The following is a 27,602-nucleotide window of genomic DNA, read 5'->3' as shown; positions in this document are numbered from 1 at the left end:
GATTTAAAGGTGGCCTTGTAGATCAACTAGTTAAAACGGTTTCAGGGTTTAATTCATTTGGTCAGGATCATACAAGTTAGTGACAGACGTGGTAGGGAGAAAGCATAAGAGGTAATGTGTCAGAGAACTGAGTCATGCCATGTGTATGAGAATGGAGTAGAAGGGAAATCAAGATGATGCACTAGAATAGCTTTGTGACCTTATGGGAAGGTCTTACTTTTTTTATGCAAGTAAATAGGTCTCAGTTTCTATGTATAAAATGAGGGCATTAGACCAGATCTTTAATATCCCTTATCTCTTCTAAAATTGGGTGATATCTAACTACTTTTTCTGTAGAGCTGGAAATATTTTTGATTTTGCTGATTATCAAATGACTATATAAAAATTACATTTTTGCCTGTAAATGAAGTAGAAGTGTGTCCACTGCCATTAACATTTTTCTTTTGAACGGTTGTGTAATATTTTGTTGTTTCATTGGTGAATGTATTGTTTAGCAACCCATCAACTACGTGGACATTTAAATTCTTCCCCCCTTTTTACTATTAAACACTGCTGTGGTATACATTATCTTCAAAACTGCTTATATGTAACGTATACTATTTGATAGTTTTTTGGCATTTGTGTACATCTGGGAAACTATCACCATAGTCAAGATAGTGTATGTATCCATTTCCCCCCAAAATCTTCCTCCTACTCAGTGTAGTCCTTCTCTTCTCAACCCTTTTTTCCTCAGGCACTAAACTTGCAGGCTAGTTTTCATTTTGTAGAATTTTATGTAAATGTGATTTTATATTATGTACTCTTTTTTTTTTAAGTTTATTTATTTTTGAGAGAGAGAGAGAGAGAGAAAGAAAGCACATGCTCATGAGTGGGGGAGGGACAGAGGGAGAGGGAGAGAGAGGATCTCCAGCAGGATCTCTGCACAGAGCCTGACATGGGGCTTGAAGTAATGAACCACGAAATCATGACCTGAGCCAAAATCAGGAGTCAGATGCTTACCTGACTGGGCCACCCAGGTGCTCCTGTATTATGTACTCTTAAAAAAAATCTGACTTCTTTAATTTAGCACAATTTTTTTGAGATTCATCTATGTTTTTGTGTATATTAATAGTGCATTACTTTTTATTGACGAGTAGTATTTCATTGTATGGATGTTTATGCATTCACCTGTCAATGGACATTTGGGTTGTTTCTAGTTTTGGGTTATTAAAAATAAAAACTCTAAAGCTTTTGATAGTAGCCCATCAACTACTGATTGATTAAACATCATTTTACGTATGATAAATTTGAAAAAAGACAGGAGGATGAAATACATACTAAGGACTTTTAAATGCCTTGGTCTGTTACCTGAGGTCTAGAAAGGAGACATTTTGGAAACTTAAGATGAACCTTGTGGAAGCAAGAGAGCAGAAGAAACACTGATCTTATAGATTCTTTTTCCCCCAAACCAACACTCATCCTTCGAAATGCAGTTCAGAAATAATATTTCTAGAAGTCTTTTCTGGCCCGTCAGTTCTGGGTGTCCTCTCTTTACTGCCATTTATGTATCGGCGAGTTGTTGCTGTGTTTTGAATCCAGCAGTTTACAGGTCAGTGGTCCATATGATTGACCTCTGAGAAGAGGCATGGAAGGAAGACAGCTGTTGACTGGATGAGTAATTAAATTCAACCGATATTTAACTGTTTATGAACTGTGGATAATTGCGGCAACACTTAACACTTGGTGAATTTAAATGGATTCTTGTTTATATATGTCTAATATCCCAGCTAGACTGTAAGTTCTTTGAGGATGTGTACTCTGTGTCTATTTATTCTTGTATTGCTGATGTTTGGTAACAGTTTTTTTTTTTCCTCATTACTTGTTTTGTAAAGAAATTGACGCAATGAAAAATAACACTGACACACAATTAGGAAATTTATGTGCATACACGCCCTAATTTTGAACAGGTTCTATTTTATGTGAATCTGTAAAGTAGTTAGGGATTTAGAGCACACCTTCATGTAGAAACAGTTTTAAGTTGCAGACAGTTCCTAGTTATTGCGGATGGAATGAAGGCCAAAAGGAGGTTATTGGAGTCAGCAGTTTATAGGTCTTTGGTTAATGGATGACCTTTGAAGAGGAATGGAAACCAGCTGCTGACTGAAAAATTAAATTCAACAAATGTTTATTGATTTGTGAATGTATAGGAAGGATTAAGACTTCAAAAGAAAATCCTTCAGGGGAATTTCCAGTCAGTAATATCGTCAGAATGTGATAAATGCTTAAGCAAAATGTCATCAGAGTACTGAGGGTAGTGCACACTGAGGGAGCCTTAGGGATCCTTAGGAATACTTCTTAGGGGAGATGGCATTTGACTTGAACCTTGAACATAGGGTAGACTTTTGGCTGTTAGAGAAAAGAATCTCTGAAGACAGGAGAAAGGTAGCTATTACTCTGGCTGATAATATTTGTTTTTAGCTACCACAGCTCAGGGACTTCAGAAAAGAAATGAAACTGGCATCTTCTTTGGCCTGGACTCACCCATTTTCTCTATCCCAGACTGAATAAATGGAAATAATGATCATGTTGATTCAGTATGTTACAGGTTTTCAATACATGTTTCAGTTGTAAGTTTTACAGGTTTAATGATTAGTTATTTTAAAAATTTGAGTGTGGTTGACACATGATTAATTTATTTATTAACATTATTTGAGTGCCTAATTTGTATAAGATAGTTTGAGATCCTGTGGACACAGAGGGTCTTATCCTAATGCACCTTAGAGTCTAGTGATTCTCTTTATAATTGATCAGAATAATAGAGCAACAATTCTCCTACTGACCTGATGCCCATGATCTGCTTGGCTCCCAACACTAACCCTTTCTTCTTAAAAACCAGGGATGGGGAAGGACATGCTTGTCTCAGCTTCCCATCTCTGTTTCCTGGGAGATGAGTATTGTGAGTATATGTGGAAAAGGGGACCATCTTCAGCTTCCTCTCCTTCCCAGGGACAGTCATACTATGCCTTTCTTCCCATGCTGTCCCCACCCTCCCCAAATAGAAACTGGATGTGGAGAATGGGGACAGGGTGTTTGGGAGAAAGGGACTCCTATCCCCTGGAGTTAGAAGAAAGGACATTTGGGGTGTGTCCTAGCTATTCCTTTATTCCTCCAAACTCCTCTGTTCTAAAATAAAATAATAAAATAAAATAAAATAAAATAAAATAAAATAAAATAAAATAAAATAAAAAAAATAAAAATTAAATAATAAAATAATGGCCTACTTTCCCTTTTTACTCTCCATCAGTGAATCCTTGTTGGTTTTTGGCAACTTTAGGAATAAATGGCATTTTTGTGGGCAAGAACCCTACCCACCTACCCTCCAGATATTAACAAAACAGCTTTTTGTTCATTGTCTGTCTGTGGAGTCCGTCTGTTTTAAACTCAATTAATACAATAAAAATTAGATTATTTCATTGGATTTGGTAATTTATAGCATGTTAATGGAGAGATTACACCAAATGTTTTGACTGTTAGAGTCATCTCATAGGCAAGACCTTGGTTTTGCAGTCACATTTCTTTTTTTTTTTCTTTTAAAGTTTATTTATTTTGAGAGAGAGAGAGAGAGAGAATGCATGTCCTCACACACCAGCACATGTGCAGGGGAGGGACAGCGAGAGGGACAGAGAGAATCCCAAGCAGACTCCGTGCTATCAGCGATCATGCGGGACTTGATCTCACTATGATCATGACCTGAGCTGAAACCAAGTGTCTGAGGCCTAACCGACTGAGGCATCCCTGCAGTCAAAATTCTAACCTGTCAGTCACAGTGAGGTGGGGAAGCCTTACTGGGAATAGTGAGGATGCAAGGTCTACTCTAGTTAGGATGCAGTAAGCAGTGGGTGTTTTATGTACCAGTTCTGTTGGACAGAGAATCTGAACAGTAAATATTTCCCTCTTCCTGGAGTGGATGATTGAGAGTTAACTGGAACTGTTTCCTGCTTGAGGTAGTATCACAATATATGTATTATTTATATTTGTCCCTCCTACAGCAAAACAAAAGCAAGAGTTTGGCATGCAAAAGAACTGGAAGAAAGGCAATAGATTTAAAGCTGATCTTTGTTTTAAATAGGCTGAATATTCTATACCAATGATTCATTCTTTGTGAAAGAATATGCTGTTTGGCCTTTTCAGGGGAACTACAGTGCATCCTATGATTTAGCATCACAATGAGGGCTTATTCATTAGTTGAACAAAGGCTTTTTCTAGAAATGGGAATTATATTGTCAGTAATTTTAGAGGGAAAATGTCATTGTCCATTTTCATAGTTAATGTGGTGACCAGGGAAAATAGGGTCTTTTAGAAGTTTTGAAAGTATGTAGGGAAAATTCTACACTTGATTCCTTTTTTTTTTTTTCTGTTGGGGCAGTTTTGTGCTGACAGGATTTGAAGCATATGTAAATATTGTTTTGTTGCTTTGGAAATATATTTTTTACCCTAAATATCCAACTTTCAAAAAGGTATATCTCTAGTTGATGATATATAAAATACAATTTATAAAGAAATAAAACACTATATTTTTCTTTAGATCTAATTCTTCATGTTTCTAATGTTTTAAAGTATGGTGTACTAAATAATAGTTTTATTATTTTCATTGTCCTATAGATTTATAAATAATAGGAGTTTTAGTATTGAGAGTTTTACTATATTTAGTAAAAAGGTATTAGTATTTTAGTATTTAAATATTTTAAAGCCTGGGAACAATTATAATTTTCCCCATTGATATTAAGATCATAGTTTGCATAGTTTCAGCTGGCACAATCAGTTTTATTGCTGCTGTTCATGTGGTAAAGCAGTGAGTGCCTACAGTTAACTGGGTAAATAAGATTGAGAATGGACTCTGGAAATAAAGTATCCATGCCAGGTAGCACAAAGGAGCTGCTAGGAGTTACAGATTATGATTTTTGAGTGAGAATAGTCATAGTTACCAGTTTTTTTTAGGCCTATTCATTTGCAGGGCTGTAGGTAGAAAGTTCATTTTAAACAGGATTTGGTTGAGAGTTGGGATTGGGAAGGGAAAGGAAGTTTTAAGCCAATGCAGTGAAGTAATTATGATAATACTCGACTATTGGATTTAAGCTGAATAAACAGAAGAAAGAATATTCATAGATAGTGAGCAAGGTGGTAACATTGGTAAATGGAAAGTTCTTAGTGGTGTTGCAAGATTGTTGGAGGGAGTGTTGTGAAAAGACAGCCATGGAAAGAAAGTAGGATGTGCAAGTTGAGATTGTAAATGGGTTTCACTTATTAGTAATGACAGGTTCAAAAGAATTATTATGTAAGTGAGAACTTCAGGTAGGAGAAGATCATTGGAGAAAAGGTAAGTGTACTGGAAGGATCATCAACATTAATGTTGGAATCACTAAGAATTATGTTGGGATGATGTTAGAGAGTGACAGTGAGTTAAGAGCTAAAAATAAGGAAATAAAGGGAAGTAGTGATCTGGGGGGCAGCAAATACCTATAATGAGTTAGAGTAGTTGGTGGTATAGTCTCATGAATATAAAAGCTGGGTTACAATGACAATAGTCCTTGAGGGTCCCAAGGCAGAAGGTGGTAGATAGTTGTGAGTGTTTAGAGACATGAGGGGCAGGGGAATGTCTTCCCTAAAACAGGAAGAGTTTTTGGGTCCCCCCTTGATTCTTGCTGGAGCCTGCCTGATGGAGTTGAACAGTGCTGCAGGAGTTTCTTGACTCTCCCAGGTGGTGGACCAGAGGAGGTGATTTTCTTAAACATAGGTAGTCTCTTGATTCCAGCCGTACAACTTATTGGAGGTGGGATGAGGCTGAGTGATCTTCCTATAGGCCGTCCTTTCACCCTGGGGAATAATGGCCTGCTAGGTGATGGTTGTGTTCTTAAGTTTCTACTGGCTTCCTTTCAACTGCTGCTGATGTTAGCCTATAGATGGTGTGCTATTATACTAGTATTTGTTTGACTTCTTTAAAATATATATTTTTTTAATATTTATTTTATTTTTGAGAGAGAGACAGAGTGTGAGTAGGGGAGGGGCAGAGAGAGGGGAGACACAGGATCCAAAGCAGGCTCCAGGCTCTGAGCTGTCAGCACAGAGCCTGATACGGGGCTTGAACTCAAGAACCACGAGATCATGATGTGAGCTGAAGTTGGACATTTAACTGACTGAGTCACCCAGGCGCCCCAATATGTGTTTGACTTCTGACTGTGGAGGAATGGTAGAAAGAAATCTACCCTAACATCAGCTACATGTATAGTGTCACAAATATGTATGTGTGTGTACACCTATGTATGTTTATTTATGTCTGTAAATATATTAGCTTTATGTATTTTATCAAATAGATGAGATACCCCTGTTAGGCAGTACTTGTTTGCTTACCTTAACCTTTAAAAAAAATTTTTTTTAATGCTTATTTATTTTTGAGAGAGAGAGATGGAGTGTGAGCCGGGCAGGGGCAGAGAGAGAGGGAGACACGGAATCCGAAGCAGGCTCCAGGCTCTGAACTGTCAGCACAGAGCCCTACACAGGGCTTGAACTCACAAACCGTGAGATCATGACCTGAGCTGAACTTGGACGCTTAATCAACTGAACCACCCAGGCACCCTTGTTTACCTTAATCTTAATGCTCAAATGCCGAGCATCACTGGCAATGTATTGATGACAAGAGTGTCAATGTGTCTAGTATTATTAATATCTGGAAAGTATTTATATTTTATTGGGTTACTATATAATAGGGACTGCTGGGTTTATATAAATCAGACGTGTATATTCTTCTTTGGCTTCCCTTATTGTATTAAAGAAAATGATGTTACACTTTAAAACAGGGACATTTTTGTTTTGTATCTGAATTCAGTAAGATAATACATTAAATGCCATGCACATTTACTGGTTCAAATGTTTGGAAGTTTAAATTCTCTTTTCCAGAAATACTTTGTAGTAGCTCTTTTTTGCCTGTGTAGAAACAGATTAAAAATATATTTGTTAGTGTGTTTTGAATGGAGGTAAATCCCAATTCCTATCATGATCAGATTATTTTTGTTATTTCTCAAGTGTGAATAGTATCAAGCTAATCAAATGATTTATATCTTGAAGTATTTTAGTTGAACTAAATTATATATAATATATATAAATTATATATAACAAAAATGTTATTTTGACATATGTATTATGTGGTGGACTTATAACCACATTGCTAACAAGCTTCACAGCTCTTTTGCTTTCTAAAACTGAAAATCTTGCATTGAGTAAATTTTGAAAAATTCTTTGAACAGTGATAATAGTACATTTCCCTAAGCATGTAAAATATTTTATCTGGGTAGTATAGGGTTTATGAGATTTATCTTTAGTTAAAAGATAGAATTATTACTGTACTGTATCAGTCTTCAACTTAACTATATGATGATTTTTTGGCAAGAGTTCTGACTGGAGATAAGTGAAAAGTAGTTATAAATGAAAACATTCAGAAAATGACAATAAATACTAACACTGCTAAAGAATTTCTGATATCCTAGTCTAAGATTATTTTGGTACTGTCGGTGATTGGAAAAAATTGCTAAATGCCATTGGAAAGCAGGTATAAATGAATTGTTCTGTTTTCCTTGACAAACGTTTTCACCATGTATTAAGGCATTGCTAACTGCAGTACCAAATAGCTCCCATATTCAGTGACAAAATGCACTAAAAATTCATTAAACAGTGACAATGTAATGTGAGTATTCCTTATTAGGCAGCTTTTCTTCAATAAGTAATTCAGGAATCTGGGATACTTTTTAAAAAAAAAATGTTTATTTTTGAGAGAGAGAAGAGAGGGTAAATGAGAAGGGAAGGAGGCAGAGAGAAAGGGAGACACAGAATCCGAAGCAGACTCCAGGCTCTGAGCTGTCACCCAGATGCAGGGCTCGAACTCACAAACCGTGACCTGAGCGGAAGTTGGATGCTTAACCCACTGAGCCACCCAGGCGCCCCAAGAATCTGGGGTACTTTATTTCATGCTGTTCCCAGGTTATCTCCCAGGAGACATTCAGGTGAAAAGAGCATGGAGGATCCTGGCTAGTGCACTTCCCTACTGCTCACATTCCTTCAACTTGAACTTGGTTATATGTCCTACCTAACTTGGAACGGAGGTGGAGAATTCAGTCTGCCTTTGAACACAGGATAATGAGGACCTGTTGGTCAATGGCTGCCAAACTAAGCCAAGAGTAAAATTGTTTATTATTTTTTTTAATGTTTATTTATTTTCTGAGAGAAAGAGCTTGAGCTGGGGAGGGGCAGAGGTGGGGAGACAGAGGATCTGAAGCAGGCTCTGTGCTAACAGCAATGAAACCAATGTGGGGCTTGAATCCTAGAACCTGAGGTCATAACCTGAGCTGAAGTACGCTCAACCAGATGCCAGAAAAAATTGTTTTTCAAGTAAAAATTTTGAATAGTTAAAAACTTTTTTATTGGTTAAGTGACATACTGATACGAAGGGTTTTTGGGAAGTTTATATATTTTAGTAAACACATTAGTCCCTCTGCCCCCATTTTCTTTCTTTCATTTTTCCCTTTCCTCTTTCTTTCCTTTCCCTTCATTTTCTTTCTTCCCTCTCCTCCCCTTTCCTTCCCTTGCCTCCTGTCCTCTCCTCCTGTCCCTTCTCCTCCCCTCCCATCTTTTTCCCTTTCTTATTTCTTTCCTTTTCTTTTCTTTTACTTTTTCCTTTTTCATTTCCTTTACCCTTTCCCTTTCCATTTCCCTTTCCCTTTCTTTTCCTTTCCTTTCCTTCTAGTAGTTGCGTGGCATGCGGGATGGGGAGACCAAGGACATTTAGGGAAAGTTCACTTGAAAATTGACTGTAATGATTTAATCACAGGGTTTGTTTTTTGAAAGGCTAAGTTAAATAGTTTTTTATTTGGGATTGGGGTCATCAGTGTTCCATGCTCATGTGTCTGTGCTCATGTCTGTGTGAGAGATAGTTTGGATTTGGCACTTCTTAAGATGGTTTTAAGAAATATGATAGAACTATAGTTTAAAGTAGTTCTTTTTTTTAAGTTTTTAATTTTAAAGAAAATACAGTTAACATGCACAGTTGTATTAGTTTCAGAGGTCAAAATAGCTCTTTTTTGTGTATGTTTTGGGAGATGTTTAATTCAACTATAAGAATTTCATCAGATGGTAAATATATATTTATTTCATTGATTTTAATTAGCCTAAGTAAGTGGTGAAATAGATTCTTATTAACTTAAATACTGACTTAATAAACAAATCTAAATTAGGGCACCACACACTGACCCATTAATGGAAAAATAAAAACATAATGTACTAATTGAATCATAAATTTAGTTGCTTATCACATTGGAACAGAAACTAAACTTTTGAAAATGTATAGTTTCATCCATTTTATATGGCAAAATATTTTGTGTATCAGTAATTCTGAGTACAGTTTTTACTTATCTGCCTAGTTGCTGCCACAGTCATCAGCAGAGGGGTTCCTCCTTATACACATTGTTATCTTAAATAAACCATTTCCTTAGCCAGGAGTTCAGGGAAAACTAAGCCAAAGAATCAGTCCACATTCTTAGTTACTAGAGACTGGACTGTCCTAGCATGGGAGTAAAATAAAATAGTACAAAATTATGGATTTATAAATAATATCAAACTCTGAACCTGGCTTTTTAATAAAAATTAAAGTAAGGAGCAAAATTTCAAGGGATCTAAATTCTGTTAACTGCAAAAGGTGCTTAAGTATGTGTATACACTTGTCTATGAGTATGCCTGTATAATTTTTCCTTATTTATTAAAATGAGTGTTTTTGGTATGGAGGAACTTCTTCACGTGGTGGTTCAGGCAAGTTAGATTCCATTAAGAATCTGGGCAAGGCTTATTGGGATATTTTCAGGTTAAAATTATAGTATCAGAAGATGGTATTGTGATAATAACCCCAAATATTCTAAAAGGTGAGAATTAAAACTCTGGGCATATTCATATTGAAAAACTTTTCAGCCTTTGTGGTAGATTCTTATTAGATACATGTTGGATGATATTGTATTTTCCCACAGCCAAACTTTGAAATGGTAAAATAATAAATGTATTAATTTTTTTCTCATTTAGCACTTCAGTTGTATGTTTTCCACTTTGAAATCATTTAAGTTTGTTCCAAAAATATTGCAGTCCTTTAGTCCTAATTTTATTTTGAAAATTTCAAATGTAAATTCATCCCCTAAAACGCATATCCCTAAGCATATGTACATTTTCCTAAATAGCTAGTAGTGTTTCACCCCTAAAAATTTTAACATTAATTCAGTAATACCATATTTTTTTGGTATTAATTTAAATTGGTATTAATTTGGTAAAAAGAATCACATTTTTTCAGTTGTACTAAAAATACCTTTTTGACATTTGTTTATTATGTCTTTTTTAGTGTCTCTATTGCCAGGCTCCCCACCCTTAGTTCTCAACTTTTTCTGTTTTTTTTCCCCCCTTTAAGTGACATTGCTGATTTTCACATGTCTAGGTCCGTGACTTAGGATATTCTGCATTTTGGTGTGTGTTTGATTGTTTATTCATGATTAGGTTCAATGAGCATATTTTGTCAAGAATACTGTAGAGGGATAGCTGGGCATTCCTTATTGCATTGCGTCAAGAGGCACATATCTCTCTACTACTGGTAGTGCTTCGCTTCATTACCTGGTAAATGAAGTAATCATTACCACATCTTTAGTGTGAAGTTATCTTTTTCCTTTATAATTAGTAAGTAAGTAATTTATGGGGTGATACTTTCAGTGACCATGAATATCCTGTTACCTCATATCTTTCACCTAGTGGTTTTAGTATCCATCGATGATCCTTACCTAAGTCACTTTATACATGTGAGGTTATAAAGTGGTACCTTTTTAAGTCTATCATCTCACATTTATTGATCAGAATTTTACAGCTTTTGCAGTCTTGACCTCTAATAAAAAACTAATTTAAAGTTTAAGTCAGAGTTATTAATATCAGTAAATGTAGGTTGTCCATACCACTACTTCTTAACTGCCAGTTTAAATTTGTATTGTATTGGGGTACCTGGGTGGCTCGGTTGAGCGTCCGACTTTGGCTCAGGTCATGATCTCACAGTTGGTGAGTTCGAGCCCCGCGTCGGGCTCTGTGCTGATAGCTCGGAGCCTAGAGCCTGCTTTGGATTCTGTGTCTTCCTCTGTCTCTGCCTCTCCCCCACTCATGTTCTGTCTCTCTTTCAGAAATGAATAAATGTCAAAAAAAAAATTATGAATAAATAAATAAATAAATTTGTATTGTATTATGATGAGCACTGGGTGTTATATGTAAGTGGTGAATTGCTTAATTCTGCTCCTGAAACCAGTATTACACTATATGTTAACTAGAATTTAAATAAATTTGAAATAAAATTATTACTATTTCCAAAGAAATAGGCCACTAGTATCCACTATAGGTTCTAGATTTTTTTTTTTCTTTTTTAAAAAGTTTATTTATTTTGAGAGAACGAACGTGAGGAGGGAAGGGGCCGTGTAGAGAGGGAGAGAGAGAATCCCAGGCAGGCTCCACGCTGTCAGTGCAGAGCCTGTCGCAGGGCTCCATCTCACAAACTGTGAGGTCATGACCTGAGCCAAAACCAAGAGTCATAGGCTTAACCAACTGAGCCACCCAGGAGCCCCAAGGTTCTAGATTTTCTTAAGAAACTGCCTGCAGTATTTCTAATTATAGTTCTGTGTATTATGTCTTAAACTACTTAAGGACTTTTCAGTGCTTCCCCTCTCACCCATGTCTTGGTATTTTTATTTTGACAGTTCTCTTAATTATGGTAACTTGATTACATTATGAAATATGTTCATGAATATGGAGAACCCTAATAAGGGAGAAGTACATGAAATTTGACAGAATGGAATAAACTTTTAAAAGACTAAAAATAATCACTGCTTAATTATAAAGGGAAAACAAATGATGATAAAATTGTTCCTGGCTAATAGCATTCACTTGAATTACACATGGAAGAAATTTAAACTCAGTCTCCTTTTACTATGCCATGGAGCATGTTCCTAAATCACTTTTCCTTGAGTCCAGTTGGTATTCATTGAAGGAATTCAAGCCAGTAGAATATTATATTAGTCTAACTGTAGTTCAGCTTGAGGTGTACATGTGCAGCATATGAAATTTAATGTGGAGGGAATGTTATAAATTACAAAATGAAGTAAATTTCAGTATTAACATACTTTATATATCTGAAGCAGGAAAGGTTGGGAAAATTAAACCTAGAATAAGGAATATTATTGTTCTTTTTAGAATTCACAAATCATCTATATGACAAAAATCTAGAGACCAGTGATATTTTATTAAGGGAAAACTTACAAACCTGCCAGGTTTTAAAATGAGAATGCTCAACAAGTATTGGTGGCTTTCATGAATTGTGACATTGTTTTTCATTTATCAGGTAATTAGTAATATCAAGCATGTGATAGTAATGACACTGCTTCTTTGTGTTGTAGACTATCCCCATAAATATGGTCCACAGGGGGGCTGTGCAGATCATTCAGTATTTGAAAGGATGAGGAAGTACCAGATGACTGGTGTAGAGGAAGTAACACAGGTAAGGATTTTAATACTAGCTTGCATTTAAGAAATGGAAATGGTCTTTGGCATGTGTTCCTGCATTAAAAAAACATATGTTCTGGAATTTCTGAAAGATTTATGCCTCTGTGGAGAGATGATGATGAGGATGATGATGATGATGATTATAAGTTAAAACTTCTTTAAAATTCTTTTAATGTTTATTTATTTTTGAAAGAGAGAGACAGAGTTGGGGAGAGGCAGAGAGAGAGGGAGACACAGAATTCAAAGCAGGCTCCAGGCTCTGAGCTGTCAGTACAGAACTTGACGCGGGGCTTGAACCCACAAATCTTAAGATCATGACCTGAGCTGGTCGCTTAACTGACTGAGCCACCCAGGCGCCCCAGTGACTATTGTGTGTTTTTTGTTTTTTTTTTTTAATTTATTTTTGGGACAGAGAGAGACAGAGCATGAACGGGGGAGGGGCAGAGAGAGAGGGAGACACAGAATCGGAAACAGGCTCCAGGCTCTGAGCCATCAGCCCAGAGCCTGACGCGGGGCTCGAACTCACGGACCGCGAGATCGTGACCTGGCTGAAGTCGGACGCTCAACCGACTGCGCCACCCAGGCGCCCCGTGTTTTTTTTTTTTTAACTCTTTTTTTGACCTTCTTAAAAATAGTTATTCAAAACACAAATTTAAATGAAAAAATTATATTTATGGTAAACATTTATTATGTATTTTGTCATCCTATAAGTAGTAAGATAGAGTAATGTTGCTTGAGTTTCTTGAGTCACAAATGCAGATTTGTGCATTTCTTGATCTGCAGAGTGGGACAAACAATTCTATTTCAGGGGATCTTTCAAATACAAGTGAGATTTTATTTTTGCACTTGTTGAACAGTTATGTATCAATCTTCTAACATGTTAAAGACTGGTAGGTTCTGGGAGTATGTGGAAATGAAGATACAAGCTTGTTCTCAAAAAGTTAATACAACTTGACCCTTGAACAACATGGTAGTTAGGGGTGCCGACCCTCATGCAGTTGAAAATCCACGTGTAACTTTTGACTCCCCCAAAACTAATAGCCTACTATTGACTGGATACCTTACTGATAACACAAATAGTTGATTAATGGATTTTGTATGTTATATGATCATATAGTGTATTATTACAGTAAAGTAAGCTAGATTAAAAAATGTTATTAAGAAAATTAGAAGGAAGAGAAAATACATTGACAGTACTGTAGTTTATGTGTGGAAAAAAAATCCACATATAAATGGACTCACACAGTTCAGACCTCTGAAGGGTTTGTTCAGGGATCAACTGTAGTTTAATTGGAGACAGAAACAATTGAGAGTGATAAGAGATGGAGGATTAAGCATAAAAGGAATAGTTAATTTAGTCTAGGAAGTATTTGAGGACAGCAATCAGAAACTAAAAGAATAAGGAGAAGTTAGGTTGGCTGCAAAGAGATAGGAAGACAGGAGGAGTAGTGTATACAAAGGAGAGATAACAAGACCAGTAAAAATTTTTAACTCCAGGGGCGCCCAGCTGACTCAGAAGACAGTGAAAGAGCATGTGACTCTTGATCTCAGGGTCTTGAGTTTGAGCCCCTTGTTGGATATAGACATTACTTAAAATAAATAAGTTAAAAAAAAAAAAAAAGAATTTTTAACTCCAGGGTGGAGTGCAAACCTAGAGACTAGGAGACTAATTAGAAGTTGTTTCAGTTGACAATAGTGGCCTGTACTAAGGTATTGGTGATATGAATAGAGAGGACAAGACTACAGATTGCTAAATATAAGAGTTTAGCAGTGGCTCGATACAATATTCATATATGAAAGTAGGTTGCATTTCTTTATATCAGCAGTAGACTACCAGAAATGTAATGAAAGAGAGGACACCATTAATAATAGTATCAAGAATACCATGTATTGAAAGAAGCAGTGTAACAAAGGATTATAAGGGTTAAATAAGGAAAATTGTAGAACTTTGGAAGAAATGTTAAAGAAGATTGATTTTAAATAAAAGGAGAGATATACCATATTTGTGGAAAATAATACCTCATATTATAAAAATACCAATTTTCCTCATATTGATTTGTAGGTTCACTGCAATTCCAATATAAATTACAACAGGGTTATTCACACCACACGATGGGTTGAGAATGTTATACAGAAAAGTAAAGGCTAAGAAGAAGTAGGGACCACCTAAAGATTGTAAACTGTAAAGAGGGATTTACTCTGGAAGATTTTATGACTGATTATAATACTTGAGAGTGTGATATTAGCATAGGATGAACAAATTGACCAGAGGAATAAAATTGAATACTGAGGAAGAGACCCATACACGTGTGAAACTTTGTTGTTAAGTAGTAGAGGTGGAATCTCAAATCAATGTGGAAAAGTAGAGACCATTGAATAATTGGAGCCAGAAAAAAATGTACATTTGAAAAAAAATGAAGTCAGGTCTCCATCTCACATCATGTATAAAACTCCAGATATATTAAAGTACTAAATGTCTAAATGAAAACTTTGAAACTCTTAGTGGAAAAAGTAAATAGAGATTTTAACTTCCAGCTGTGATGGAGTAACTGATTTCCAACTAGACTACTTGCAGAATATATGAAAGAATTGTCTCTCTAAATCTCTCTGTGATTTCCCTGATGGGTTTTTTTTTGTTTGTTTTTTGTTTGTTTGTTTGTTTTTTTTTTTTGGCTGGTGGCAAAATTTTAGGTATGGCACAGAGGAAGGGGATCTCAAGAAGAGTAAGAAGTACATAGCAGTCTTGCTGAGTTGAAGAGACAAGTCAAAGTTTAGGGAGGATGAGGTATCTGGACTTAGGGCAGAGTACCTGAGAGGAGAGGATTACACTGAGAAAAAGCTCCAGATATCTGGACAGAGGTTGCCTTGAGTTTTAGCTGAATACTCATCTGTTGGATGCATAGGGTGAGATTCTATTAGACAACTACTAGACAAAGACAAACTACTGGAGAAACTAAATTGAACAACTGTAAGGAATTACACTTGGTCGAGATCCCGACATGCTAGGAGTAGGTTGACCTTACCCTAGAGTAAAGACTACTCCAAGCCTTCCTTTATAAAGCTGAAAAATGAAGCTTGAGAAAGATCAAAGTGATTTCAAGTAAATTAGCTCCCTGTCAAAATAAAACTCAATAATATTTATTAAAGGAAGACACAGAATGCAGATACTCAGCAATGTACATATCTAGTAATGTTACATTTGAATGTCTAACATTCAAAAAACATTACTGGATGATAAAAAGATAAAAATGTGATCAGAAACAGAACCAAAAATTATAGGCATTAGTACACAAGGACTTTAAAACAACTATCATTAATATGTTCAAAGAGTTACAGAAAAACATGAAAACAAACAGGAGAGAATAGAAATTATAATAAAGACCCAGATGTAACTTACAAACTATGAAAAGTACATTTTCTGAATTGGAGAATTTAATGGAGAGACTTAAGAGCAAATTAGTTATTGCAGAAGATAACATGAGTAAACTTGAATAAGGGACAGTAGAAGAATAGAAACAACCCAAATCTAACCGGAAAGAACGAAAATAAAGAAAACAATTGGATTCCAAGGAGGAAGGAAAGTAGAAAAAATATTTGAAAGAGTAATGTTTCCAGAATTTTAAGATATGAAGAAAAATTTTAACCCATAACCTAAGAAGCTCAGTGAAACTTGAGCAGGATAAACATAAAAGCATACCAGGACATATTAAAAAACCAAATTACTGGAAATGAGAACATCAGAAAAGCAGCCATAGAGGGGCACTTGGCTAGCTCCATTGGTGGAGCATTGAATCTTGGGATTGTGAGCTTGAGCCCCACGTTGAATGTAGAGATTACTTAAAAATAAAGTCCTTAAAAATAAAAAGCCATAGAAAAGAATATACGTTTACATACAGGGAAGCAAATATTGTAAGAAAAACTGCTGACTGCTTATCACACATTGCAAACTGAAGACATATATGGAATGACATCTTTAAAATGTTGAAAGAAACCTTTCCAACTAAGATCCTTTATTCTCTGAGAATAATATTTAAAAATGAGTGTGAATTAAATATCTTAAAATTTATTTTAATGTTTATTATTTTTGAGAGACAGAGACAGAGCATGAGGTGGGGAGAGGCAGAGAGAGAGGGAGACACAGAATCCAAAGTAGGCTCCAGGTTCTGAGCTCTCAGCACAGAGCTCAACATGGGGCTCAAACCCATGGACCGTGAGATCATGACCTGAACCAAACTCAGATGCTTAACCGACTGAGCCACTCAGGTGCCCCTAAAGATCTTTTTTAGGCAAAAGCTGAGAGAATTTGCTTCTAGGAGATTTACATTGCAACAAATGTCAAGGGATGTTTTTCAGGTAGAAAAAGAATACCAGATGGAAATGCAGATTTATACAAAGAGGTGAAGAGCCTAAAATAGTAAATACATAGGTAAAATATAAAGGACATTTTTATCATTTAAGTACTTTCTTTAAGAAGATGATTATTTAAAATAGTAACAATGTAAAATGAGTTTATAATATACGAAGAATCAAAATTTATGATAATAGCACAAAGGATAAGAAGGGGAAGAGTGGAAGTATATTGTTGTAATCTTCTTAACACTATACAGGAAGCAGCATAATTTTGTCAGGTAGACTCAGCAAACTCAGCAAACTACAGCCCTTGGGCCAGCTGCCTGCTTTGTAAGTAAAGTTCTGGAACGCAACCACAGTCATTCATAGATGCATGTTTGTGGCTGCCTTTGCACTATACTGATAGAGTTGGGTAGTTGTAACAGAGACAATGTGGCCCAAAAGTCTTAAGTATTTACTATCAGTCCTTTGAGGAAGATGTTTGCAGAAATGTCCCCTGTCCTGGAATTAGCACTGAAAAAAATAGTGGAGATACATTTAACAGGGCAATAAAGGAAATCATATGTACAGTTAACCCTTGAACAACATGGGTTTGAACTGTACAAGTCCACTTATATGTGGATTTTTTTCCTGTAAATACTGTACAGTACATAAACTACAGCATTGTAAATGTATTTTCTCTTTCTTCTGATTTTATTTAGCTTTATTATAAGAATATAGTGCATAATACATATAATACGCAAAATACATTTTAACTTACTAGTAATCGGTAAGGCTTCCAGTCAACAACAGGCTATGGTATTTAAGTTTGGGGGGAGTCAAAAGTTATATGTGGATTTTCAACTGTGTGAGTGGTCAGCATCCCTAATCCCTGGGTTGTTCAGGGGTTAACTGTAATTTAAAATATTCAGTTAATCCAAAAGAAGGTAGGAAAAAAAAAAAAGAACAAAGAACATATGGGACAAATAGAAAATAAATACCAAGATGGTAATTTTAAATCTAACCATATTAATGATTACATTAAATGTCAATGGACTACACATATTGATTTAAAAAGCTGAATGTAAGAGTGATTAAAGAAGTAAGACCAAATCTGTCTAAAAGAAATGCAGTTTAAATGTAAAGACACAGAGGTGTGCCTGGTGGCTCGGTCAGTTAAGTGTCTAACTTCAGCTCAGGTCATGATCTCACGGTTTGTGGGTTCAAGCCCCACATTGGGGTCTGTGCTGACAGCTCAGAGCCTGGAGCCTGCTTTGTGTTCTGTGTTTCCCTCTCTGTCTATCCCTCTCCTGCTCGCACTCTGCCTCTGTCTCTCAAAGATGAATATATGTTAAAAAATTTTTTTTTAATGTAAAAGACACAGTGTAAAAGGATAACAAAACATGTATCACACAAGCACTCATCATAAGAATGTTAGAGTAACCATATTAATATCAAAGAATGTATATTAGTTTACAGAATATTACTGTAGACAAGGGGGGGGGACATTTTACTTCAAGAGAAATAATCCCTAAAAGTTAGTTAATAGTGCAGTTATTAATAGAGCTATGAAATATATTAAGGAAAAACTGACAAAACTGAAAGGAAAAATGGAAAAATCTACAAAGTATAGTCAGAGGTACACTCATTTCTGAGTAAACAAGTAAGTTGACTGATAAGTTGATAGAGCAAGTAGACAGAAAATCATTTAGGATATAGGGCACTTGAACACCACTCTGAACCAACCCAACCTAATTGACACTTAAAGAACTTTCCACTCAACAGTAGCAGATACATACTCTTTACAAGTGTACATGAACATTTGCTAACATATGCCAGGCTGCAAAATAAGTCCCAATAACTTTAGAAGGATTGAAGTTACATAGAATAAGTTCTTAAGTCTCAAGGAAATTAAATTAGAAATCAGTAATAAAAAATTTGGAAAATCCTAAAATTTTTAGAAATTAAGTCATATGTAAATAAGACAATTGGAAAATAATGCAATTGGAAAACATTTTGAAGTGAATGATAACAAAAATACAAGACAATAAAATTTGTTAGATTCAGCTTAAGTTGTATAACCACTGAAAGAAAATTTAAATGCAAGAAATGTTAAAGGATGTTCTTTGGGTAGAAAAAGGTACCAGATGGAAATTTAGGTCTATACAAAGAAGTAAAGAATGCACATTAAACATCTGCTAACAACAAAGAATGTAAAGTTTTAAATGATCATATTGGAAAAGAAGAAAGATCTAGAAATCACTCATACAAGCATCCACCTTAAAAAGCTAGAGAAGAGGGGTAGCTTGGGTGGCTTAGTTGGTTGAGTGTCCGACTCTTGATTTGGCTCAAGTCATGCATGATCTCATGGTCATGGGATCGAGCCTCTTGTTGGGCTTCTGAGCATGGAGCCTGTTTAAGATTCATATTCTTTCCCTCTCTCCCCCTCCCTCCCCCCCCCTCCCCCCCCCCCTCTTCCCCCCCCCCCCCCCCCCCCGCTTTCACTCTTTCCCTCCCTTGGCCCCTCTCCCCCACTTGCACACTCTCTCTTAAAAAAAAAAAAAAGCTAGATTAGGAAGTACAAATTGAACTCAAAGTATGAAGAATAAAACAATAGGTAAGAGATATATCAATGATATAAAAACGAGAAAAATCAATAGAAAAGGTTAATATAATTGATAAACTTTTAGCTAGTCTGATCAAGAAATAAAGAGAAAACACAAATTAATAGTGTCAGGAATGAAAGAGGGGATATTACCGTACACATTAGTAGTTTAAGTTTTCAGTACATTGAGCCAATAAATTCAACAGCCAACTTAATACGCAAATTCCTTTACACATACAAAATAAGAAAAACAAGCAAAAATAGAATAGTAGGTGTGTATACCATGAGATTAGATTGATACTTAATAATTTTCTGTTAAGGAATGTTCAAGCCCAGATATAGTTTCACTCTTTTTTAAAAAAATTTATTTAATGTTTATTTTTGAAGGAGAGAGAGAGAGAAATAGGCAGAGAGAGAGGGAGGCACAGAATCCAAATCAGGCTCCAGGCTCAGCTGTGAGCACAGAGCCCGATGCGGGGCTCGAACTAACGAGCCATGAGATCATGACCTGGGCCAAAGGTGGACGTTTAACCGACTGAGCCACCCAGGTGCCCTGTAGTTTCACTCTTGAAGTCTAAACATTTAAAAAATAATATCGATCTTACCCAAAGCCCTTAAGAAAATAAAGGAGAAAGGAAAACTTAGCACATTCTGTCAGGCCAGCATTATCCTGATACCCACACTATACAAAGACATTGTAAGAAAACTAAACTACAAACCAACATCCCTTATAAATATGTATGCAAAATTTCTTAAAATATTAACAAGTCAAACTTAGCAATATTTAAAAGAAGATAACACATCACGGTCATAGCACAATTAGGCAAGAAAAAGAAATGAAAGGCATGTAGATTATAAAGAAAATAAACTGCATTTATTTGTAGGTGAATTGAGAGCATGCTTAGAAAGTCCTAATGAATCTAGGAAAAGTTACAAAATTAGTAAGTGAATTTTCCAAGGATACAGGATAGATAAAAAGTCAGTATGCAAAAATCAGTTGTATTCTGTATACTACCAATGAACATTTAGAAAATGAAATTCAAAAAAACCGTCTAGGGGTGCCTGGGTGGTTCAGTTGGTTACACATCTGACTCTTGATTTTGGCTCAGGTCATAATCTTGTGGTTCATGAGTTCAGGTCCCCCATTGGGCTCTAAGTTGACAGTGTGGAGCCTGCTGTGGATTCCCTCTTTCTCTCTCTCTCTCTCTGCCCCTCCCCCATGCTCTCTCACTGTCTTTCTGTCTCTCTCAAAATAAATTTTGAAAAAACCAACCTCTAAAAGTATGATTAAGAATATAAAATACTTAGAATAAATTTAATAAAATACGCACAAGGCATATATATGAAAACTGTAAGACATTGCCAAGAAGAATAAAATATCTTAATAAATAGAGGAATATGTTGTGTTTATTGTTTGGAAGACTCAATATATCAATTCTCCCCAGGCTCTTCTGTAGAGTCAGTGCAACACCTATCAAAATCTTAGTGGGGATTTATCTAGTAATTGATAAACTGATTCTGAAAGTTAGGCTGAAATGTAAAGGATCTAGAATAGCCAAAAGAACTTTCAAAAAAGCACATACTAGAGGATTTACACTGCCTGATATTAAGACTTACTATAAAGCTATAGTAATCGAGATAGTGTCCTCTTGACCTAAGGTTAGACGTATAAATCCATGGAACAGAATAGAGAGTCCATAAGGTCAGTTGATTTCCTCAAAAGTCCCACGGTAATTTAAAGGCGAAAAGAGCAGTCTGACAAATGGTACTGGTATAATTAATTGGATATCCGTATGGAAAAAAAAAAATCGAACCTCAACCTATACACTTAACACCTCATACAAAATTTAACTGAAAATAGATAATGAGTCTATATACTTAAGGCTAGAACATAAACTTCTAGAAAAAAAACATAGAAGTTTTTGTGACTTTGCTATAGGCAACAATTTTTTAGGACACAAAAATACCCATTCTAGGGGCACCTTGGTGGCTCAGTTGGTTGAGTGTCTGACTCTTGACTTTGATGCATCGAACCTGCTTGGGTTCTTCCTCTCTCTTTACCTCTCCCCCTGCTCATGTGTTCTCTCTCTGTGTCTCAAAATAAATATTAAAAAAAAAAAATACCCAGTCTCCAAAATTTATCAATTTGACTTTGTCAAAATTAAAATCTTCTCAAAAGACACACAGTTAAGAAAATATAAAAAGCCACAGACTGTGAAAAAATGTCAACAGTACATCTATCTGGCAGAAGGCTTCTCCAGAATATACAAAGAAGTATTATAACTCACTTAAAATAATGCATCAAATTCCAATTAAAAAATGGGCAAATTGTTTGAAACGATATTTAAAAATATTTTGGAATTTGGGATAGAGAAACTCTTAGAATATGATGTAAAATCTTTTGACTATAAAAAATTTGATATATTTCACCATATGAAAATTAAGGGTAAAAGACACCTCAAAATGAAGACAATTACAAGCTTTGAGACAATATTCAGGATGCATAAAATTACCACAAAATTGTTTTCAAGATACAGAGTAATCCTTTTCCTGTTCAGAACTGCTAATAAAAACCAATCTGGTCTCAAGATAAAATTTTTTTTAAATAAATATTTTAAAAGTACATATGTACATGTTTATATGTGTGTCTGCATGTGTGTGTTTGTGTATTGGCTTGGAGGCATTGGGGAGAGAACAAGGCTGTGAAGAATTATGGGGCTAGATCTTAGGAAAATATGAGGATGACTGAGTGAGCATGGCATTTGGATCTACCTTTTCTCCAGCTCTGTCTTCCAGTTCCGATAAAGTAGCTGAGAGACTGAGAAGCTGAGTAGAACTCTCCAGATTCTTGAGCCTTAGGGTAAAAATAGTACATGAGGCCTTCTCTGTAGTGCTTTAGGTTTGGATCTTGAAGGTCTACTCCCTGGAAGTAAGGGTGGGTCAAAAAAATGTTCTACCTCTTCCTTTCAAAGGGATTACAGCTTTACATCACAGCTGCTTAATCTGTGATTAAAGTAAGGTGATCCAGGATTACTAGTGCATCAAGCCTAACGGTGAAGGCCAGAAGCAAAAATAAATTTTCTCTTGAGAAAAATATCATCGCCTCAAGCCTAAAATTCTATCTGTGGTTTTTCATGTACGCTGTCTGGCATTCAGCTGAAAATAATAAGCATATGAACAAATGAGACAACATGATGGAAGAACAAGAGGAGAAAAGTTGTATACCAAACATCAGTGATGCAAGAGTAAATGGCATAAAGTGTACACCCTCAAAGAGTTTACATTGTACTGGGGTATCAGACATGTAAACAGCCTAAAGGTTTCGAGGTAATGAAATGATCAGACACAGATACAGACTTTAATATGTTCAAGTACATAAAGATGGAATTTAAAATTGCAGCAGAAAACTGAAAATGAACAAAAGAGTCTGATGGAAATTCTAGAATTAAAAAACATAACAACAGAAATTAAGAATTTGATGGATTTAGATCTGGGTGGTATATCATAAGAAAACAGAATGAACCAGTCAGAAGCAAAAGGATAGAAAATACAGAAAAGAGATAGGAGACTCATCAAGAAGGTCTAGCATATGTATAATTGATTTCTCAGGAGGGGAAAAAATGACAGTGAAATAAGGACAGATAGGGCAGAGACTTTTCCAAATATGACAGAGGATATCAACAATTTTGGTAAGCCCTGTAGTTAGAGCAGGATAAATACTTTACAGTGAAAATAACACCCTAGGATGTTATTAGAAAAGTCTAAAAACTGAAAGATATATACTCTTAAAGGCAACCAGTAAAAAAAGTCCAGTCACCTTTACAGAAGCAACAGTAAAAATGACAGCTCATTTTTCATTGGAGACCATTGAAACCAGAAGACAGTAGGGCGTGGTGAAGCTGAGTAACTGCCACCCTCGAATGCTGTACTCAGTGAAAATAGATAAAGGCAAAATGAAGGTGGTAACTGAGAGAACAGAGAAACATGGAGTTGTCAAGGGAGAAGCAAAGTATGAAATGTGAGAGTAAATTTGGAATTGTGGCTTAAAATCTAATTTAATTTGTTTAATAGAATTTATTTAATGTTTTTGTTTATTTTTGAGAGAGAGAGAGCACGCGCGCACATGTGCAAGCAGGGGAGGGGCAGAGAGAGAGGGAGACACAGAATCCAAAGCAGGCTCCAGGCTCTGAGCTGTCAGAACAAAGCCTGACGTGGGGCTTGAACCCATGAGTGGTGAGATCATGAGATCATGACCTGAGTTGAAGTTGGATGCTTAACCGACTGAGCCACCCAGGTGCCCCAAATCTAATTTAATTTGAATTCTCCATAACTATGTCATCAAAACTCAGTTAAAATGGAGTCCTCAGATGTCAGCAAATGTTTAAGTGCTTGGATTCAATAGCAGTGTTAATTCTTACTTACTGAGTATCTGCTGTTTGCCTGCCAAGTCTGTGTTAGGTGATAGCAATATAGTGAGAAGCAAACAGGGATTGTTCTTTCTGGAGCTCCTGTTCTAGTGGTTGAAGTAATGGTGGTAGGCTGGAAACAGAAATTAAACCAATCACCACACAATATACCATAAGGTTGCACTATGGAAGGGACATGGGTGCATTCTGTGAGGTGGTGTAATCGATGGGTCTGAAGGAAAAAGCTTGGTTAGGAGAAGGCAGCTGTATGTGCATGTGCAAAGACTGGCAGGAGACAGACGATGTTGGAGGATTGGAAAGAAGTCTGTTTAGCTGTAGCACAGAGAGCTAGGGTTGGGTTATGTGGTAGAGTCTCTCTTTGAAATAATATAGAATGAGAAGAAACCGGGCATGTAAGCAGAGACTGCAATGTTGATTTGGTGGCACATGTAAAGCATTTAGAGCTTTATCCTTAGAGCATTAGGAAGCCATTGAAATATATTATGCAGGTGGGTAATTTTGCAAGTTGGCATTTTGGAAAGAGTGTGGTTTGGAGAATAGAGGGAAGGCCGGTAGTGGATATGGATAGAGATATTGCAGTACCCTAGGTAATAAATGATGGTAGCCAGGGCTAATGTGAAGGCACCAGAGATAATGGGCAGATTCCCTAGGTATTTAGGAGATCAATTTGATGGGGCTAGGTAATAGATTGGGTGTTAGAGGGAGAGAGAAGAAAATATCAAAGTAGTATAAGCTACTATAAGACTTGCTTTATATTTAAAGGATTATATATTAAAAAATATGTTTTGAAAATGTTTAAAAGTGGAAGAATTGCTTGAATAAATTATAAATCATCTATATAGTCTATATATATAGTTATGAGACTGAAAGTGAGATTTATAAGAATTTTTATGGTGTGGGGGAATACCTATGGTGTTACATAATAAAGCAGAATATGAAATTGTACATAATGTGTATTCTTAGTTGTATGAAGTATAATAGTGAAGCATACTAATTATCAGAAATGACTCTCTTTTTGACATATAGACACCTCAAGGAGAACATGCTGTTAATGGTCCAGAACACTTGAGGAAAAAACGTACAACTTCAGCTGAAAGAAATACTTGTCAGCTTTATATTCAGACTGATCATCTGTTCTTTAAATATTATGGAACACGAGAAGCTGTGATTGCCCAGGTATTTATAATTTTGCTACTATTTTAGGAGTTCTCACACTGTTTCATTATACCTATATTTTCCTCTAAAATTAACGTTATGGCATATCTCTTTTTTGAAAAAAAAGTACGTATTTTTAATAATTATAGAATATGTAGGATAAGTACACAGATGACTGAAAGACCAGTTAGGATGTTTTAGAGTCATGAAAAGCTGAAGTGTAAGAAAATGATTTCATGAAGATGATAGCACTGGAGCTTAGCTTTGAAAAGAGGATTGAATTTTCTTTTCTTTTTTTTTTTTTTAATTTTTATTTATTTTTTGTAAATTTACATCCAAGTTAGTTAGCATATAGTGCAGTAATGATTTCAGGAATAGAATCCAGTGATTCATCCCCTACATATAACACCCAGTGCTTATTCCAACAAGTGTCTTCCTTAATGCCCCTTGCCCATTTATTCCTCTCTTCCCCACTCTCTTGCCAGCAACCCTCAGTTTGTTCTCTATATTTAAGAGTAAGAGGGTTGAATTTTGAATTGTGGTCCTAAAGAATGGAAGAATAGAGGAATCCTTCCAACAAGAAGTATTTAATTTCTATTCTGTATTCCCATTGTACTTAGTGCTTTTTTTTTTTTACTTGGTGCTTTCAAAGTTGCATTGTTTGCATTTGTGTCTTTTCAACACTTACTATAAAGTAAAAAGTTTTTGGAGATAACCATGCAAGATACCCTTCGTGTTGAAGAGTCCCAGTGAGAGTGTGAGGATGCATTTTGACTCCAAATTTGATTTGAGACTAAGAGGATTCAGGTGCCAATAGTGTAAATGATGGACTCATTTTGGTGGTGTTGACTAGCTTAATTTTAGATGTGTTTAAAAGCCAAGTGGTCATTCCTTAGGATATTGAAGTAGACCTGGAGTTTGGGAGAGGTTAGCCTAACCTTAAGCTTTCTGCATAGAATTTATGGGTACAAAAGATATAGTTCAAATAAGGGGAGAGAATGAAATTAAAAGGGAGGAAACTGAGGGATAATATCTGCATATAGTGAGTAGGATGAGGAAGAGAAGCTATGGGGGAAAACATTATAGTTAAACATGTTGGAGATGAACTGGGATCAGCCAAGGAAGAAACAAGTTTCAAAACAAAATGTCATATTATAGAGATATCAAAGAGAATGAAGAATGACTACAATATGTTAATTTACTAGATAGGGGGAGTCCTTTCACAATGTATACATGTATCAAATCATCAAGATGTATACTTTAAACATCTTACAATTTTATTTGCGATTATGCCTCAATAATACTGAAGACAAAAAAGACTATAAAAGGTAGTTGATTTTTAGTTACTAGAAGGTTATTGATGAGTTTTAATCGGCTCTTGGTAGAGTTGTGAAGGTGAAAACATTGCAAGCATAATGGATGGGTTGGCTGAGGCAGCAAGAATTTTTTTTTTAATTTTTTAAAAGTTTATTTATTTTGAGAGAGAGAGCGTGTGAGTACAAGTTGGGGACGGGCAGAGAGAGAGAGACAGAGGATCTGAAGCAGGCTCTGTACGGTCAGTGAGCAGAGCCCAATGTGGGGCCTGAGCCCACAAAACTGTGAGCTCATGACCTGAGCTGAAATCAAGAGTTGGACACTTAACCACCTGAGCCACCCAGGCGCCCCAGTGAAGCAGCAAGGTTTTTAAGAAATGTGAAAAATAGGAAAAGATATGGTGATTTAGAAATACTATGAAGTATTTGGGGGTGAAAGGAAGACAGGGAATACTCAGGAGCAAGTTGGTAGGAAGAGGAAAATGATCTAGTAGAAAAGCAATGTAAGGTACAAGAGAAAGAAAAATCGATAGGAGCCAATGTTCTTGCAGGTCCAGCCAGTAAGGATTGGGATCAGGAATAAAGAAAAGTTTCCCTTTAAGGAAGAATTACACTTTGAGAAAGATAGAAATGGATAAAGTTAGAAAAATTTGAAGGTTAGGAGGGAGGGGAATCAAGACAAGCTCTCAGTAAAGTATGAAGTATAATCATCTGTGGAGGAATGTTTGAACTACTGTCAGGAATGGAGAAGAAACAGAATCTGATAAGGGATTACTAGGCCAAGCTGAGGTTAGATAGCATGAATTTATAATAGACCCTGTCAGCATTGTTAGGACTTTCTTTAACAGTATGTCAACCTGAGCTACTTGTGAAATTATTACTGTTCATTCTTCCACCTGACTGTGTCATGTTTGTATAATTTGTTTGAAAATAGTTTTAAGAGTGTATATACATGCTTTTACATAAATTGTAGCAAGAATGCTTTTTATATATAAAGTTGGGAAAGTGGTTTAGAAGCCAGAGAGTTTAGTTGGGAGTCAGGTACATAAACAGAGAAGTCTTTTGTGTTCTATCACCATGTTTAATTTCCTCCTAGAATTTAGTAAATCTTTTTTTTTTTTTAATGTTTTTTTAAAATTTATTTTTGAGAGAGACAGAGCATGAGTCAGGGAGGGGCAGAGA

General features: G+C 35.8%; 1 protein-coding gene across 2 annotated transcripts in view; it reads left to right on the top strand.

Moving 5' to 3' along the window:
- Window positions 1-27,602, top strand: part of ADAM10 (ADAM metallopeptidase domain 10) — a 136,968-nt gene that overhangs the window by 67,305 nt on the left and 42,061 nt on the right. For both annotated transcript variants that reach the window (XM_049613711.1, XM_049613712.1), the window contains exons 5-6: window positions 12,486-12,586; window positions 24,979-25,128. In XM_049613711.1, the coding sequence (XP_049469668.1) occupies window positions 12,486-12,586; window positions 24,979-25,128 (251 nt within the window). The remainder of the gene's footprint in view (window positions 1-12,485; window positions 12,587-24,978; window positions 25,129-27,602) is intronic.

The sequence above is a fragment of the Panthera uncia genome (genome assembly GCF_023721935.1).
Source record: "Panthera uncia isolate 11264 chromosome B3 unlocalized genomic scaffold, Puncia_PCG_1.0 HiC_scaffold_1, whole genome shotgun sequence".
NCBI classification, from domain to species: Eukaryota; Metazoa; Chordata; class Mammalia; order Carnivora; family Felidae; genus Panthera; species Panthera uncia.
This window is presented reverse-complemented; position numbering and strand designations above follow the sequence as displayed.